Source organism: Terrapene carolina, unplaced genomic scaffold (genome assembly GCF_002925995.2).
Source record: "Terrapene carolina triunguis isolate 2854851 unplaced genomic scaffold, T_m_triunguis-2.0 Scaffold62, whole genome shotgun sequence".
NCBI classification, from domain to species: Eukaryota; Metazoa; Chordata; order Testudines; family Emydidae; genus Terrapene; species Terrapene triunguis.
Genome location: NW_020664413.1, coordinates 26,099,560 through 26,116,951, shown reverse-complemented (window position 1 = coordinate 26,116,951; position 17,392 = coordinate 26,099,560). Strand labels below are relative to the sequence as shown.

Genomic DNA, 17,392 nt, shown 5'->3' with positions numbered 1-17,392 from the left:
GTGTGTATTAAGAGCTCAGTCCTATAGTCCCTGCTGAGACATAACCCACACTGGGTCAACAAGCCAAATCTTGCCCATTTTACTGTGTTGTCCCATTGAAATCTTTGGTATTACTTGTCTGATTAAGGTAAACAGGATTTGGCCCAGCAGGATTTATTATTTTTTTATCATTTGTTTTGCAGTAGTGTCCAAAAGGATCAATCAGGATTAGACCATCCTTGGGCTAGGCACTGAAGTTTTACCTAAGTATCAGGATCAAGCCCTCAGCTATCAAATTTTGTGTAGTTCTCAATATATTACATTCATCAATTAATTTTATTTCCTACTATATTCTGTAGCTCATTAGATGCTTAGAACTTGAGACAGATAGATAGATAGATAGATAGATATAATTTAAAATCAAAATAAATAAATTTGTCATTTATTTCCCATACTAAATTCCGAAATGGTCACCACCATGCAAACAAACAAAGGAGAAAGCTAGCAATAATTCAAAGTTACTCTCTAAAATAAGGCCATACAGTTTTTATGGCAGAAGTCCTGTCCTGATAGCTCTAAAATCAGATGGCAGGATGCATCTTTTAAAAGTTTCCCTGTTATAAAAGATAATGTGCAGTTTTGCTACTCAGCTAATTTTAAGCTTTATTTTTCCATACATCAATAAAAAAATGAAAATATATTTTTCCCATGTGAAAACGTTTCAGACTATTGGCTTAAACCCATCATATATCATGTTGTGTATGTACATTTACCTTCTATTGTTGCATATAACCCTTCTGAAAGAGTATGGGGGGGGGGAAGTTTCTCTCTTTTTTTGCAATGTGTTTGCTTTGCATTTGACAGCACTTTGGTCCTGATTCAGCAAAGCGTCTAAGAATGTTCTTAACTTGACTTCAATGTAACTATTCAGACGCTTAGAGTTAAGTATACACTTAAGTGCTTTGCTGGATCAGGATGTTGTCATTTGTCAATTTCTCTATTTTGTTGAGAGTTAGTTTCAGTTTCTGGCTCATGCAAGGAAGACCATGATGATATCAGGACTTATGGGCATGCCAAATTCTTCAAGAGGGTGTTCAGCAGTAACCACTGTGCAAAGCGGATTTGAAACTGAAGAGGTAACAGACAGATGTGCACAGAGTGGAAGGGGAAGGAAAAAAAGGGTTAAGACTGAGCTTGGTTGATGTTACTTTCAGGCTCACCCACAGTCCTCTGCTGGAAAAGGAGCCTTATAAATATAAGCAAAGGAGCTGAAAGAGTTTTTTATTTTTTTTAAAGGAATTACTTAAAAATTCCAGCCCGTGTTATTTAAAAGGTGTTCTATTGGAAACTTGATTTTTTAAAAACTGACTGTTTTAAACTCAAATTTACAATGTCCCTTTAATCTCTGAAGCTCCCTGTTTAGCTGCATAGGGGCCAGTTCATTTACCCTCATCTACTACACACTTCCCTGGACAATTAACATTCAGGGCCACCAGGCATTATTGACAACTAGCATCCTGTAAAGGACTGTAAATACTTCTGAGTGGTCTTACTAACTGCTAACAGCACCTTGTGCTGTCTCTGCAGCCTAGATGGAGAGATTTATTTCCCTGCCACATGTCCCAAGTCTATATTAAAAGCCAGTTTGGGAATGCAACCTTCTCATCCGGCATAAAGAATTAACAGTAGTCATTGTAACAAAAAACTACCATAATACTGGCCTGCTTCTAAATTCTCAGTGCCACCCCTCCTTGTCCTTCATGCTCAGGAGGCTAATGCTGTGAAGCAATCATTAAACAATGCAGGCAGATTAGGAGTGGGGTTGGATGAGCAAACATATTTTATTGTTAAAGTCAATACTGGGAATTCCTAGTTATAATAATATTAAAAGGATATCGGATTCACTCTCATGTTTCTGTTGTTGAATTATAATTAATTGCAGCCACTGACGTTGGAAATGTGCCAAAATTCTGAAAAGCGAAATCTCAACCTAGAGGGTTTTTTTTTTTTTAATCAGCTAGGATTGGCACTGAAGACAGTTTGTCAAATTTGTCTTTCAGTTATGTCCCTAACACCCCAATTGAAGACAACATGGGTGTTGTTCAGAGCACAGCTTTCCCTGAGATATTTTTAAGAGCATAAAGAATAAGAAAGAAGCTGACAATCCCTGATGGAACACACATTCCCTTCGAGTAAAACTGAAATATTGAAATTATGGGCCTGAAACAGCTCCCTTTGAACTCAAGGGCAAAACTAATACTGGTTTCAATAGGTGCAGGATCGGCCCCCAGGATTAGATTAGAGTGGAGGGAGGAAGACGTGTGGAACAGTTTTCCTTACTAAGAATGGCTAGGACTCGGTTCAAACCAGCTCCGCTGTTGGTTTGAAACAATGCAAATGATGCCGCCAGTGTGACTGTGGGGAACATATGGAGTCCAAACACTGACCAAAAAAAAAACCCACTGCACAACAGCCAAATAGCATTTTTAACAACTTTTCACATAAGTCAAAACACAGGGTAACAATTAGTGTGTGTAACCGTAGCCAGATACTTTATTTAAAAATGATTTGAGCTCACTGCACAGCTTCTCAGATAATCTACATCTATCACAGAACAGAGCAAAATTGTACCAGAACCTAAGTAGAAGCAAAAAGAAAGCAGAGTTCAAATTGAGGGAGGGAAGTTGTTTGAACGCTTACTTTTTTCTATTCTCTGAACAAAATGCGTCTTCCAGTCCATGCATTTAAGTACATTTTTCCAGGGCATAAAAAGTAATAGGAGTGCATTTTCTAATAAACAAAATTAATTGGCCACTGCTTTAATTAATACACACTTGCAAACTATTTTTAACTTCATTTGGTAAGAGCCTTCCAAATTCTTTCCCAAGTGCTACAGATTGTATAATGTTTTGGAACAGACCATCTTAACCCTTTGGAACCCAGTCCTGCAAAACCTTACTTATGTGAGTATCCTTCACATGGGGAAATGTAAAGGGTAAAGACACAGAGAAATTCACACATGTAGGGCCCAATTCTGCAAGGTGCTGAGCCTGAAGGCAGTGGAGCTGAGGGTTCTCAGCACCTTGCAGGAGGAATGCAGCACCTCATAGGATTAAAGCCAATAATTCACATAAGCAATAATGGGAGCAAACATCCAATGAAATAATAGATCCCCATCACTTTGACCTCTGCAGTAATTACCTGCAGTAATTAAAAATGCCCATTACCACCTACAAGGATAGTGTAGCCCAATTCCACACTGAGGAAGCTCAATTATGACATCTTTCAAGAGGTGCTAGCTCAGTAATATTCAGAATTTTTATATGCTGTCCAATCTTGTTCACTTTGAAGTTAATGGCAAAACTTCCCTTGACTTCAGTGGGAATTAGTTCAAGTCCCCGGTGCATGGCACTAAGGAGTCAGTCTCTCTCACACAGACACACACACTCTCTCTCTCTCTCACCCTCTCTAATGGAACGAATGTCATAAAAAGAGGCCCTGCACAGTTCTCCATTTGGCTGTTAAACATTAACAAATCAAATACACCAGTAACAACACCAGCTGCGTGTATGATTGCTCAAGTTAAAGACCACCTCATTATTTTTATCTACTTTATTATTCAGAGATAATATTTTGAGAGAGGCATGCTCCTGATGATTTTTCCAACCTTCTCTATGCTTCTAAATTAAGCCCCCAAGTGGGACCACAGGACTACTATGGGTGCCCTTTCTACTCCCCTTTGTCAAAAGTATAATTCCTTATCTCTTAATGTAGTTTCTCCTTCCCCAGCCCAGACATGGAGATATAAGTCATCCTAGCAGCTGGTGGAGGAAGAATAAAATCAGAGGTGGGGTGTGGTCACCCCCCTTATATTTGGGAAATTTTGGAAGTCACTATTTTAAGTTTACTGAGTAGCAAACTTTTCAAAAAGAAAACCCTCTTGGACCTCAGGAACAGTTCAGATACAGATTTCCTGACTAGTGGAGATATAGGTTTTTTCTTCTAAGAACTGAGTTATAAAAACATACCACAATCCTTACTAGAGTGGAAAACTATAGCATGGTTTGGCTAATATGTTCCACAGGGGGAAAATATTCTCCGTCCCGTACTATAATCAGGTTAGCAACAGTCACGTTTAAACAGTGCTGTTTCTTGCATATTTCGGACAAGATCTAAAAGAAGAAAAGAAAAAGGTTAGTGTACACTACGCACAGACAAATTGAAAAGATGAGGTGTTTTGGTTATGTATTTGGGGTCAGTTATGTGTTTGTTATTTACTGAACAATAGAGCAACGTTTTTGTAATCATGAATGATTCAGCAGCATCCCTAATGCTGTAGCTGCATCATAGTTAAGGCTGAGCAGCGGTTTCTGTATTTTGAAAACTCTATTTATTGTTAAATGAAAAATAAAAATAACAATTGTATTATATATGGCATCAGACTTCATGTACAGTTGGCCTTTTAGGCCCATATTTTGTCACCTATGTGAACACTGATGGAGTAAGGGAGATACAGTCTGATTTTTAATGATGAAGATAAACCAATCGGACATCTTGTAGGAATAAGGACCACCCATGACTCTGGTACACAAGGCATGCTGTTTGTTGTATCCACCTGTTGTCTGAGACTTTTTATTATGTATTTGTACAGTGCCCAGCACAACTTGGATTACTGTAAACAGAAATAAATCATCATAATTAGCAGCAGCATCATGTGACTATGGGTTTGCAGGATCAGGCTCTTAGTTTTCTGCACCCATTAGAAATCCCCATGTGTAACCACTAACCACTAACACCCAAGCGTGTTGTTTTATTCTAGAATACTGTCAAAATGGATATTTGCAGAAGAATGACTTGTGATATATGGATTCAGCCCTGCTAATGTGGGCACCATACAATAATCCTTTCCATCTAGGTCTTTTAGAACAAGCCTATTACTTTCTTTCAGGCTATTCTGAGCTTACTAAAGGCAAGAGTAAGTGACACATGCAGTTTGACAGAATGGGTTCATACCTTCATCAGTAAAGCCCAATAAATTAAGGCGATTATTTGATATGGAAATACACTACCAAGAGAAAAATACATGCATACACATCAGCCTGCATATTTTAAAAATATTTCAGGTTTTCAGACACTGCAATTCATTTAAGGGCTGTGAATCTCAAACATGCTAGTTAGCCAAATATTCTTTGGAGTATTCCTTTATTTCAGATACTCAAAAAATGCATTAATGTCTTTTTAAGTGACATATATGCAGGAAAACTTACACACACTGTTGAATGATATACAAGCCACTTTGACAGATGTGTTACCATGCAGTTTTATTTCAACATATTAATTTACATTGATTATCAGAAAGAAATTTTCTAAAGGTGAGATCTATTAGACAATTTCCTCAAAGAAAGAGATGGAAGTGTCATTGCTTGAATCATTTAAAAATGGTCTGGAAGAAACTGTCTCACATCAGCATTGGCAGGGGTCTGACCAACAAAAGCTAATGGGTTTTCCATGTGTAATTTTTATAATTCTATTATACTATGCGGCTGAACTGATACTGGTTTCAACCTAACATATCTCTAATAACTTCAGCAGAGTTACACTGGCTATATATGAGTGCAATCAAACTCAGTCCCTGTATCACAATCATACTAGTAAGGGCTGGAGTCACAAAAAGACAGACATCTAACTGCCACTTTAGATGACTAAATTCCAGAATCAGGCCTCACTGGGATTCACAACCCCACCCTACCCCCAATCCTGTAGGTGCCTAAAATCACAGCCCCTGAATTTTTGCAGTAAAAGCTGCTTAGACACCTATGTTTCTCCCTGTAAGCATGTGCACTGCATCCCCATGCCAGGCATATGGACACCTAAGCCCCAGAGCGATGCACTAATGGGAGAAGATAGGCATTCCTCCACCTAACTCACTCCTATAGATGAGCTTACACAAAACAGCCAGGAGGAGTCCCTGGCTCATAACGTTTAGACAAATTGTTAGGATACTCACCTGGGATGTGGGAGAGCCCTGGTTGAAGTCCCCCCTCTGCCCAAGGCGGAGAAGAGATTTGAATGGGGATCTATCACCTCTCAGATAGTACCCTAGCTCTAAGTTATAAAGTCTCCTGGGGGGGAGGGGATGGTGTCCCTCAGTCACTCCTGCTGAAGCTGTTCCACTTTGGATGAATAATTTTTTTTAAAAATCACTGGAGCAGGGGGACTGGATCCTGGCTTTCCCACATTAGTGCTCTAACCACAAGCCTACAGAGTCATTCTCACACTTGCTTGCAGTCTATGGCCCAATGATTCTTTCATTATTTAAACCACAGTGCAACAGCTTCAATAAGGAGAGACTGAGGGAGACCCACATCAGAAAATCCTATAGCCCAGTGGCTAGGGCACTCACCTGAGACCTGGCAGAGTCCTGTCCAAATTGCTCAGCATCATAAGAACGTAAGAACGGCCATACTGGGTCAGACCAATGGTCCATCTAGCCCAGTATCCTGTCTTTCCACAGTGGCCAGTGTCAGATGAGTTTGGGGGGGAATTAACAGAACGGGGGAATTATCAAGTGATAATCCCCTGTTGTCCAGTCCCAGCATCTGGAGGTTTAGGGACACCCAGAGCATGGGGTTGCATCCCTGACCATCTTGGCTAATCGCAATTGATGGACCTATCCTCCATGAATTTATCTAATTCTTTTTTGAACCCAGTTATACTTTTGGCCTTCACAACATCCCCTGGCAATGAGTTCCACAGGTTGACTGTGAGTTGTCTGAAATACTTCCTTATGTTTGTTTTAAACCTGCCACCTATTAATTCCATTGGTTGATCACTGGTTCTTCTGAAATGTGAAGGGGCAAATAACACTTCCTTATTCACTTTTTTCACAACATTCATGATTTTATAGATCTCTATCATATCCTCCCTTAGTCATCTCTTTTCCAAGCTGGACAGTCCCAGTCTTTTTAATCTCACTTCATATGGAAACTGTCATACCCCTAATCATTTTTGTTACCCTTCTCTGCACCTTTTCCAGTGCAAAAGTTTCTTTTTTGAGCTGGGGATGACCAGAATTCCACACAATATTCAAGGCCTAAATTTCTTTGTGAATGAAGCCCTAAAACGGGCGGGCAAACTTTTTGGCCTGAGGGCCGCATCGGGTTTCGTAAATTGTATGGAGGGCCGGTTAGGGGAGGGGGTAGTGGCACAGTCCCCACCTCCTATCTGCCCCCCCTCCGGGACTCCTGCCCCATCCAACGCCCCCATTCCCTGATCCCCCCCCGTGACTCCTGCCCCAACCAACCACCCCTTCTCCCTGTCCCCCGACTGCCCCTGGAACCCCTGCCCTTGACTGCCCCCCTGGGATCCCTACCCCCATTCAACCCCCTGGTTCCCCCCCTACCACCCTGACCCCTATTCACACCCCCGCCTCCTGACCACCACCCCTGCCCTCTATCCTACCCCCCCCCCCCCCCCGCTCCCTGCCCCCTTACTGCGCTGCCTGGAACACCGGTGGCTGGCGGTGCTACAGCTGCACTGCCCGGCTGGAGCCGGGCCACGTTGCCGCCGCTGCCACCACCACCACGCAGCACAGAGCACCGGGTCAGGCCAGCTCTGCAGCTGTGCTGCCCCAGGAGCTCACAGCCCCACCGCACAGAGCATTGCGCCGGCAGCAAAGCGAGCAAGCTAGCTGAGGCTGCGAGGGAGGGGAGACAGCAGGGGAGGGGCCAGGGCTAGCCTCCCAGGCCAGGAGCTCGGGGGCCAGGCAGGACGGTCCCGCAGGCTGTGGTTTGCCCACCCCTACCCTAAAAGGCCAACTTTTTTTTTTTTTTAAACTAATGGAGATATCCTATCTCCTAGAACTGGAAGGGAGCTTGAAAGGTCATCGAGTCCAGCTCCCTGCCTTCACTAGCAGGACCAAGTACTGATTTTGCCCTAGATCCCTAAGTGAACTCACAACCCTGGGTTTAGCAGGCCAATGCTCAAACCACTGAGCTATCCCTTCCCCCATCCTACGCCTTCAAAATTCATCCTACGCCAGGAATTTGTTTGGCCCCAACTCTTGGTGAAATGACGAGAATTAAACACCTTGCAGAAGTTACTTGTGTCACTACCAAGTTTAGTGACCTGCAGACCCCTACATCTGTATATTTTGTAAAGAGAAGGGTAGAAGAGCTGATAAAAGCTTAGAGACTGAGACCGAAAGTGATCCTAAGCACTATTAAATACATAAATAAAGACATTGGACTTTCATAGCACTTGTATCCAAGGCTCCCAAAACACTTTACAAATATCCTGTAAGGAAGGTGTTTCATTACACAGTTTACAGATAGAGAAACTGAGGCACGGACTACAGATTACATGCAAAAGTTCAGTGTGAAGAAGGAAATACTGATGGAGAGAGCCTGCTTTCATAGAAGTTAATGGCAAACCTCTCACTGCCTTCAATGGGAACAGTTTTGAGCCCCAATCACCCACCTGCGCATGCTCAGAATTAGAACACTGTAGAGCTGCTATGCAGACTGATGTCGTCACTGGATGCAGTTTCTAGAAAAGCTTTAATGACAGTGGCTTTGGGTCCACCTTCCCTCTCCTCCCTCCCAGTTCCTTCTCATAGTTCTTCAAAACAGGGTTTTCCCTGGATCTATGGAAACAGGCACACAACACTCATTTGTAATATGAAGAGGGCCAGGGGATGTTTCATGTTAACATCCCAACAGATACTTGAGCCAACAGTCAAATGATGTCAATCACAGCTCATTAGACAACAATACACTCTGCCAACTCTGCCCTGGCCACCTTCTCCACACCATGTGTCATCTATAAACACACACCATTGTTAAAGGTTTAGAGAAGGACCACCCTGTTGTAAGCTCCATCTGGAAGTATAGCCTTTATCACCTCCAAACCCTGAATTCACTGTACCAGATAATAGTACAGGAAGGATGGTGGCTATAAACACATACAGCACAGTTTCTCTACATAGGGTGACCAGATAGCAAGTGTGAAAAATCAGGACGGGGGTGGGGGATAATAGGAGCCCATATAAAAAAAGTCCCAAATATTGGGACTGTCCCTATAAAATCAGGGCATCTGGTCACCCTATCTCTACATACTGCTTAAACATGTGGGTCAATGGCTTCCTATTCAAAATAAATGAGTGGTGGCTCCTTAGATTTGTGATTTGTGGACACTTGGCTCATGATATCAAAGGGAAAAAAACTTGTTGAAGAATCTGCTCAAGCAGGAGGTTCCCACATGCTTGAAAGGCTGTGCCTGTCCTGGCAAGCACATGATCAGCTGGAATCTGGTTGTCACTTTAACTGGCATCTTCCACTGGCCACTTAGGAAGTCAGTGATGATAATGTGGACAATAGCATTGTGCTGCCACTTTCCTGGCATATGTACTTCTTGCTTAAAAGTAAGTTTGAAACCAAAGGAGCCATTACTGAAACCAAAATTCTCCGTATCCACTGAAGGTAGGACAAGCAGTAATGGGCTTAATCTGCAGCAAGGTTAGCTATTAGGAAAAACTTTCTAAAACTAAGGGTAGTTAAGCTCTGGAATAGGCTTCCAAGGGAGGCTGTGGAATCTCCATCATTGGAGGTTTTAAGAACAGGTTAGACAAACACCTGTCAGTGATAGTCTAGGTTTACTTGGTCCTGCCTCAGCTGGACTTGAAGACTTCTCAAGTCCCTTCCAGCCCTACATTTCTATGATTATTTCAGGCATCCCACTGAAAGGGCAAAATACATATAAATGTCAACTACATCACTTGATACAGGGTAGAATAAACACCACTCTGCTTGCAGATACAGACATGAAAATAAATGCTTGCTCTCTCTCAAGAAGGAGGCTAAATCCTTATATTCCACTTTCTTTTCCTCAGTTTGCATGTTACATATATCCCATCACATGAAATGTCTTTCTGGAACATCAGGGCAGCTAACTATTGGCCCCAGCTAGTGAAAGCAATCTACACTAGGAGGCACACTGCACAATAGTAAAACCAGTAGAAGCCCATTCACATCGGCAACCTCAAAAACTACAGCACGTAAAGTTTAGACAATGCTTTGCAAAACTGCTAGAAGTTCTAGGTGTTTGCAATGTGGTGTCTATCCCACACAAGGCTTGAAAGGGTTAAGGTGGCCAGGTGGGCCAATTAACTCCCCAGCTTGCACCGGGAGGGAGGAGCCAGGGAGCAGGGATTGATTAAATGAGGCTTAGTTGGACAGGAACAGGAGGGGCCTGTATAAAGCCCAGGAGCTGAAAGGGGTTGCAGGGGAAATAGTCTGCAGTTATTCCCTAGGAGAAGGAAGTGTGCTTGGAGAGCGAGAGGGGCAGCAGATTGAGACAGGATGACTGAAGAGACTGAAAGGCGGGTGCAGCACCTGGAAAGAGCTAATCCCCACAGCAACCCAGAGGAGGCATCTCTAGCAGAGAGTGAAGCTCGTGACAGTGCTGAAGAGTTTATGAATAGTTGGGACCATTTTTCACTACCAAAGTCTGAGTTCAGATACTATGGTCATAGGTGACACAGAAAAACCTAAAATAGATTTGATTATATTGAGTGTGTGTGCACATGCAAATAAACAGGGTGTCAAAAGCTCACTCTAGGTACATCTACGCTGCCTCCCCCCCTCAAAAAAGCTTCCCCGGTGAGTCTCAGAGGTCCGGGCCTACAGACTAGGGCTCATCAGATGCATGTACGGAGCTAAAAATAGCAGTGTAGACGTTCCCACTTGGGCCGGAGCCTGGGTTCTGAAACCCAGATGCGGGGGTGTCTCGGTATTTCTACACTGCAATTAAAAACCCAGGGCTGGCCTGTGCTTGGGCTTGCGAAGCTCAGGCTAAGGGGCCATTTAATTCTAGTGTAGATATTCAGGCTACAGCCCATGCTCTAGGAGCCTGTGAGGCGAGAGGGTCCCAGGGCTCGAGCTGTAGCCTGAGCCCAAATGTCTACACTGCAGTTAAATAGCCCCCGAGACCTGCAAGCCAAAGTAAGCTGGCACGGGCCAACCATGAATTTCTAATTGCAATGTAGACACACCCTCAGAGCCCAAGCTGGACTGCAATATTTAGCACTGTAGCACAAGCCCCATTAGCCCGAGTCTGTAGAGCTGGGCTCTGAGACAAGCTGCTGCAGGGTTTGGGGTTTTTTTTTTGCAGTGTAGTCATGCCCTTGGGGCCTTGTATCACTAGAACAGGGGTCAGCAACGTTCGACACGCGGCTCGCCAGGGTAAGCACCCTAGCGGGCCGGGCCAGTTTATTTACCTGCTGACGCAGCAGGTTCGGCCGATCGCGGCCCCCACTCGCCGCGGTTAGCCGTCCTGGGCCAATGGGGGTGGCGGGAAGCCGCAGCCAGCACATCCGTCGGCCCACGCCGCTTCCCGCCGACCCCATTGGCCCGGGACGGCGAACCGCAGCGAGTGGGGGCCGCAATCGGCCGAACCTGCCGCGTCAGCAGGTAAATAAACTGGCCCGGCCCGCTAAGGTGCTTACCCTGGCGAGCCGCGTGCCAAACGTTGCCGACCCGTGCACTAGAATAATACAGAGAGAAGTCTGTACTAGAGAGCCAGGAAAACTCCAGGTTTCACTGTAGTAGGAACAGAAAAGTGTGATGCAGTCGATCCTGGAGAAAATATTAATTTCTATCTGAACTGGACCCCATCCAGCCTGTACTCAGAATACATCTTCAGTAGTGCTGGCGGCACTGTTACACACCAAAGAAACCTACTTAGTGCAGGCAGTGTTTGACTTTACTTTAATTAAAAAAAAGAGAGAGAGAGAGAGAGAGAGAAAGAGCCTGGAACATTTCCCAGGTAATTCATCACCTCTTTTAAATTATACTCCTCAAACCACAGAGAATGAGGCTAACCAAAGAGGCAGTACAACAAACTATTCTGTGGGTGACCCCTCCTCAAATGTATAGTTGTTAGCAGGTTAGCAAATGCCAGCTGGTACACCTGTTTGCCACATATGCACAACTCTATGCATGCCACTGTTCATCCATATGCTGAACAGACCACATTACTGTTTGGTAGGTTATTTGGGAGAAAACATTTCAAAGGGAGAGAATGAAGAGAACAGTTAATGTCAAGGCACTTATATGAAAAATGTGGTCTTGTGCTTTCGATCATGAACACACATGTTCTCAATGTTTTTCCATCTCTGTGGCTCTCTGCTCAGATTTTGCTTGAGGACAGAAAAGTAAAACTTAAGATCCCCTTTTTGGATCTGAATGGAAGAATTCTTGTACATATGACACCACTGCTTGCATACAAGAACAGAGAAGAATTGTTCAGGATGTTGTTGCATACACACAAATAGCGGTGATTGCAATGAATGCTGTTCTGTGCAATGTCAAAAGCAGCTTTACTAATTTCATTTACATTAAAAATGATATTGACACGATCAGCAAGCCCTTTTAGGAGTACAGTGGGAGTTTAGGGGTGCAAGAAATGCTAGACTGATCCCTTCATATAACTTGTAAAGAAGGTCAGATTTAGGCCTTACAGTGTCCATTTTGTCTTATTTCTCAGAATAAATCTCTTATCCTTATGTTCTCCCCCCCCCCCTTTTTTTTTTTTTTTTTTTTTTTTGAGGATACTATTCCTTTCACACTCATTCTATCACCATGACTCTCAGGTTATGGTGTTTGGATGGGTGGATCACAGAGTGAAACACTCTGAAAACAAGCCATGAAGGACTAAGGGACAGGGAGAAGAGATGAATTACATGAAGGCTTTCCTTTTATGAAGTTGTCAAACTGTTTCTTAGCAGTTGTGATGAATACCGATCATCATGACACCATATGTAAATACCAAGTCATTGGGGAAACTTTTTTGTTCCTTAATTAATGGAGATATCCCATCTCCTAGAACTAGAAGGGACCTTGAAAGGTCATTGAGTCCAGCCCCCTGCCTTCACTAGCAGGACCAAGTACTGATTTTGCCCCAGATCCCCAAGTGGCCCCCTCAAGGATTGAACTCACAACCCTGGGTTTAGCAGGCCAATGCTCAAACTACAGAGTTATCCCTCCCCCCTATCCCTCCTGTTCTAACAGTGGCCTGTGAGCCTCTTAAAATTTGAGCCCAACTTTGCAGCTCTTTCTCAGAGGAGCAGGCTTGTCATCACCAGACCACCCCCATGAGTCAGAGCACATACTATCTGCCACTCCCAGGAGTAAGGGCTGGGGGTGGCAGATTGAGCCTTTGACACTTGCAGTGTATCTACAGTCCAGCTAATAACATATATCCCCTGCTCCTACTCAAGTGAATGGTAAGATTGACTTTTACTTTCATAGGAGTGCTGGATCAAGCCTATATGGTTGCATTAAAAGTGTGTAACACATGGCATTCTCACACACTGTCTACTCCTTTCACAAACTAATTCTGCCATTGATTATAATTCAAAAGCAGTTTTTCTTCTACAGATCATTGACATAAACTGATTCAGATTTAGTCTTCTGGATAGGTTTAGGCATAATAGGCTTGATTCTGATCTCTCACACATGGTACATCAGTGTTACTTCCATGAGTTCAATAAAGTTACTCCTGATTTGCACTGGTAAAAGTGAGAGCTGAATCAGGCTCCCTTAACATGTCTAATAATCATAACACCTTGCCATTTGGTATATCGGTGGGAGTTCTTACTTGAATAGGCTTATTCTTTTCCTAGACATGATAATCTGACTGGGTCTAACCAGAAATAGTCTAAACACCTATCAGTTTGAGTCTGAGAACTGTTCCTCCAACACCAGGAAGTATTTCGCAACACAGAAGAGAAGGTTAGTCTAGAGTGTGACTATAAATTAATATTTAACATGAATTCAGGTTACAGTATACATATTTTCTTGTATAAATTCCCCTCCTTCCTCTTTGTGTGCCAGGGTCTTCATTGTATACAAGGAAATCACTTTCACAAGTAAGAATTGCATAAAAAGACTGCAATATTTTTGTTGATCTATATAATCTACTCAAATATTTAAATATGAAACAAAATATGCATTTTTCCTAGAGCATACTACATAATATCAACAGAAGTTATGTCCATTCCTTGAAGGCTGTCCTGGGAATTTGATTTCAAATACTGAATCATGTATACTATGCAGATAAAGACATACTGATATTACAAGAGATATGCTTATCTGTTCTGTTTAACAGCCAAAAGTAATGTAAAACCAGCACCAGAAATAATAGCAAGAAATGTATATACTTATGTATGTGTTCCATGGAAGGGCTGAGTGTTTGATTTTTGCATTTTACTTCAATATATTTGGGAATTTTTGCTTCATCCAGACCACTCTCTTGGTCCCTCCCCAGACAGCATGCTGGGATTTCTAGAAACTGCAAACTCTAAGGAAAGTGAATGCACCACAGAACTCCTTCTTAACCTGTAGACAGACATACAAATGCACGGGCTGACCAAGTATTTTACATTCAGTTTGTTAATGTTTTTTTAACTCATTCAGAAAAAAGAAAATGTATGTGTATTTAATTTGTGATTGGGAAATTCAGAATTAACAAAACACTCCACACCTTTAATAACCTGTCAATCATGTCTTAAAGATTAACCCAAGGCATATGTTATTAATGGACTACAATAGTGAAATCTCTAAATATTATGAAAAACTGATCATCTCAGATGAGCAGAATTCATTTCTTAACTATGACTTCTACAACAATAGATTGTGTCAATGCCCCCTCTGCCACAAGCTCACTCTCTCTTTAGCTCTCACACTCTGCATGCCAGAGTGCTTTTTTAGACTTTAAAGACATTACCAGATGAAGTCCAGATAGAAACCACATAATAGGAATGTATTTCTAATGAGAAAGAACTTCACATTGTGAAGGTAAGTCACATATGTGGCATACATATACTCTCATACTGTGTGCCCTTATAGAAGTAATGACAATTAGTACATATTGTATTTCCTAGGGCACCATCTAGCAGGACAGAGAATTAACATTCACAAAATTAGAGAGAGGCAAGTAAAGACAAATGCAAAGTAGTCTGTCCCCTCAATACCACATTAGTGCTTTTAGCTGGACTTGAACCTAGGTAGAAGAAAACTATTGCTACCAATGCTGATTTCCATAACAAATTATACAGTTCAGAGACAGGAAAACAGAATTGATGGTTGTATAGCAAACAACACAACACACACAACCTTTGCAAATAAATGGCAATGCACTCTCAGTTACCCTTTTATTTCCCAGAAAAGATTTCACAAAATATTTAAACTGTGAACACCTTAGTATAGCTTTCACTGCAAAGAACAAATTGGTAACATGCGGTAGATCATTTAATCCGATTCTTTGTATCTGTTTACACTGTGTTTGTACTGAAACGTTAGTGACATCACTATCTGAGAACAGACAAGACCATCACCGTGGAAGTCTACATAGCCTGAATCTGGTCAGTCTTTTGCACACTCTTGAAACACTTTTCAGATCACACACACAGGGCAAGATTCCTAATTCACGTGCTTTATAATAGCCAGGGGCAGCAGTAGTCATGGTTTATACTGGTGTGAATGGGATCAGAATCTGGCCTGCCTAGTCCTGGGGCTAAAGCTAATCCAAACCCCTTCACGGAGGCAGCCAGAGACACCACGCCCCCTGCATCTCAGCAACTGACTGAATGGCCAAGGTTTAGAAATGTCTATGAAAACTGCGCGGAACAGAAGTAAAAGGTGGCTGCTTTACAAAGGAAAGAGACGCGGATCAGGAGCGGGTCTGAAGTGGGAAAGAGAAGCTGCCTTATGCATTGAGTGAAAGCACCAACAAGCAGCTACATCTGTTCTGCTCTGCTCTCCGAGGCAGGCTCCAGACCACACAAAGCTGGTTCCGAACTCTTTCACGCCTTGATTCCGCCTCAGTGACTCCTAACACTCAGCGCTCGACAACCCACCCCCCACTATTGTTTCCCACTTGCAAACGAGATGCAGATCGCTCCGTCTCGGCCTTTACACCGGGGGTCTGGTAACCGAACGGCCGCGTTTACCGCAATAACTTGGCCAGAGCCTGCCTCGCCCCCCACCGCCGCCACTTCCGAGCCACATGGGCCGCCTCTCTCCGGTACAAAGCCGGGGGGGGGGGTGCAAGCAGAGCCCCCGGCAGCAGCTCGGAGCAAACAGCCCAGCCGATGCCCCGCTCCCCGCAGACAATGGGCGAGCGGCTCCTACGGCAGTTTGGCTCCTTCCCACGCATCCGAGACATGGACAGACCCTACACACACACACCGCTCCCCAGTGAGTCCCGGTCGGGGGACGGGGTTGGAGACTGAGACAGACCCCCCCACCCCACCCCGCCGTGGGGCTCCGTCTGGCTCCGGAGCGGATCGCGCTGGGGAAGACATGCACTCACCAGGACGACGGCAAATCTCTCCTCCAGTTCACCTGGCTCGGGCATTGGCAGCTTGAGAGGCATGTTGTGAGCCCTGAAGTCCGTCTGCTGAGAATCCATGCTCCCGGCATTGCCCATGGCGATGGCCCTTCCTCGGAGAGGGGCGATTTTCCCTGCTCTTTCCCTCGCTCAGTCTGTGTGCAATGCACCGCACAGCCTCTCTCTCCGTTATTCCTTCGCCGCCCCCCCTTCCCACACACACACCTTCCCCTCCTCCCTGGCTGAGCCCGATCCGGTGTCCCCCCCGCCCCAAACAAAACAGCCACGGGGAAGCGAGTTGCACAGATCTAGGTCTCCCTCTAGCACTGGCCGTGGAAATGATCTCCTTCAACCTTCATGCTGGCTTTCTCCTCTCCCTCCTGCCCAGGGCAAGCTCGCTCTCTTTCTTCTGGAGAAACCGGGATCTTATCTGCATGTTGCACAATTTCCACACCACTCCCTGCTCGCAATCCTGATGGTGAGATACATGATTCCGGCTTAGCGGTCCCTCTTTCGCCCCGGCTCCCCCTGATGTGGCTGCTACTGCTGCTGCCTGTGACACATACACGCTGGCCCCCCCCCACACAACACAAGCCACCACAAAACTCAGGCGAGCCGCAGCAGATTCCGATTCCAGACAAACGCACACCCCTGCAGCAGCAGCACAAAGCCCCCTTTCGCTAGCCGCCTCCCACTGAGCCGCTCTCCGCCCCCCGCCCCGGGGATAGCTGGGACTCGTAGTCCCTGCCCGCGGTTCGCAGGAATCAACATGCACACTCAAAAGGAGCCATATACAAACCCACACCAGCAGCTAGCCCTAAACCAGATCACACGTGGAAACAAACTTGTCAGATCGTAAGGAGGATTTCTATGTTTTTCCTACCCACGGTTCCCTAAACACAAGATTGTTTGCAGGCCACAAAAATTCAGTCCGAATTTAGTATAGCCAACCTCCAGATTTTAAATATTTTAAAGGGGGTGGGGAATCATAATGGCCATGAGATGATTTAGTTATGAAATGATT

The 17,392-nt window shown here is 44.1% G+C and overlaps 1 protein-coding gene across 1 annotated transcript in view; it reads right to left on the bottom strand.

Annotated features, from left to right (window-relative positions):
• FMNL2 (formin like 2) overlaps window positions 1–17,006 on the bottom strand; it is a 278,340-nt gene extending 261,334 nt beyond the window's left edge. Inside the window, exon 1 of the mRNA XM_026647487.2 lies at window positions 16,351–17,006. Coding sequence (XP_026503272.1) covers window positions 16,351–16,467 — 117 coding nt within the window. The 5' untranslated portion in view covers window positions 16,468–17,006. The remainder of the gene's footprint in view (window positions 1–16,350) is intronic.
• Window positions 17,007–17,392: the final 386 nt, after the last annotated feature.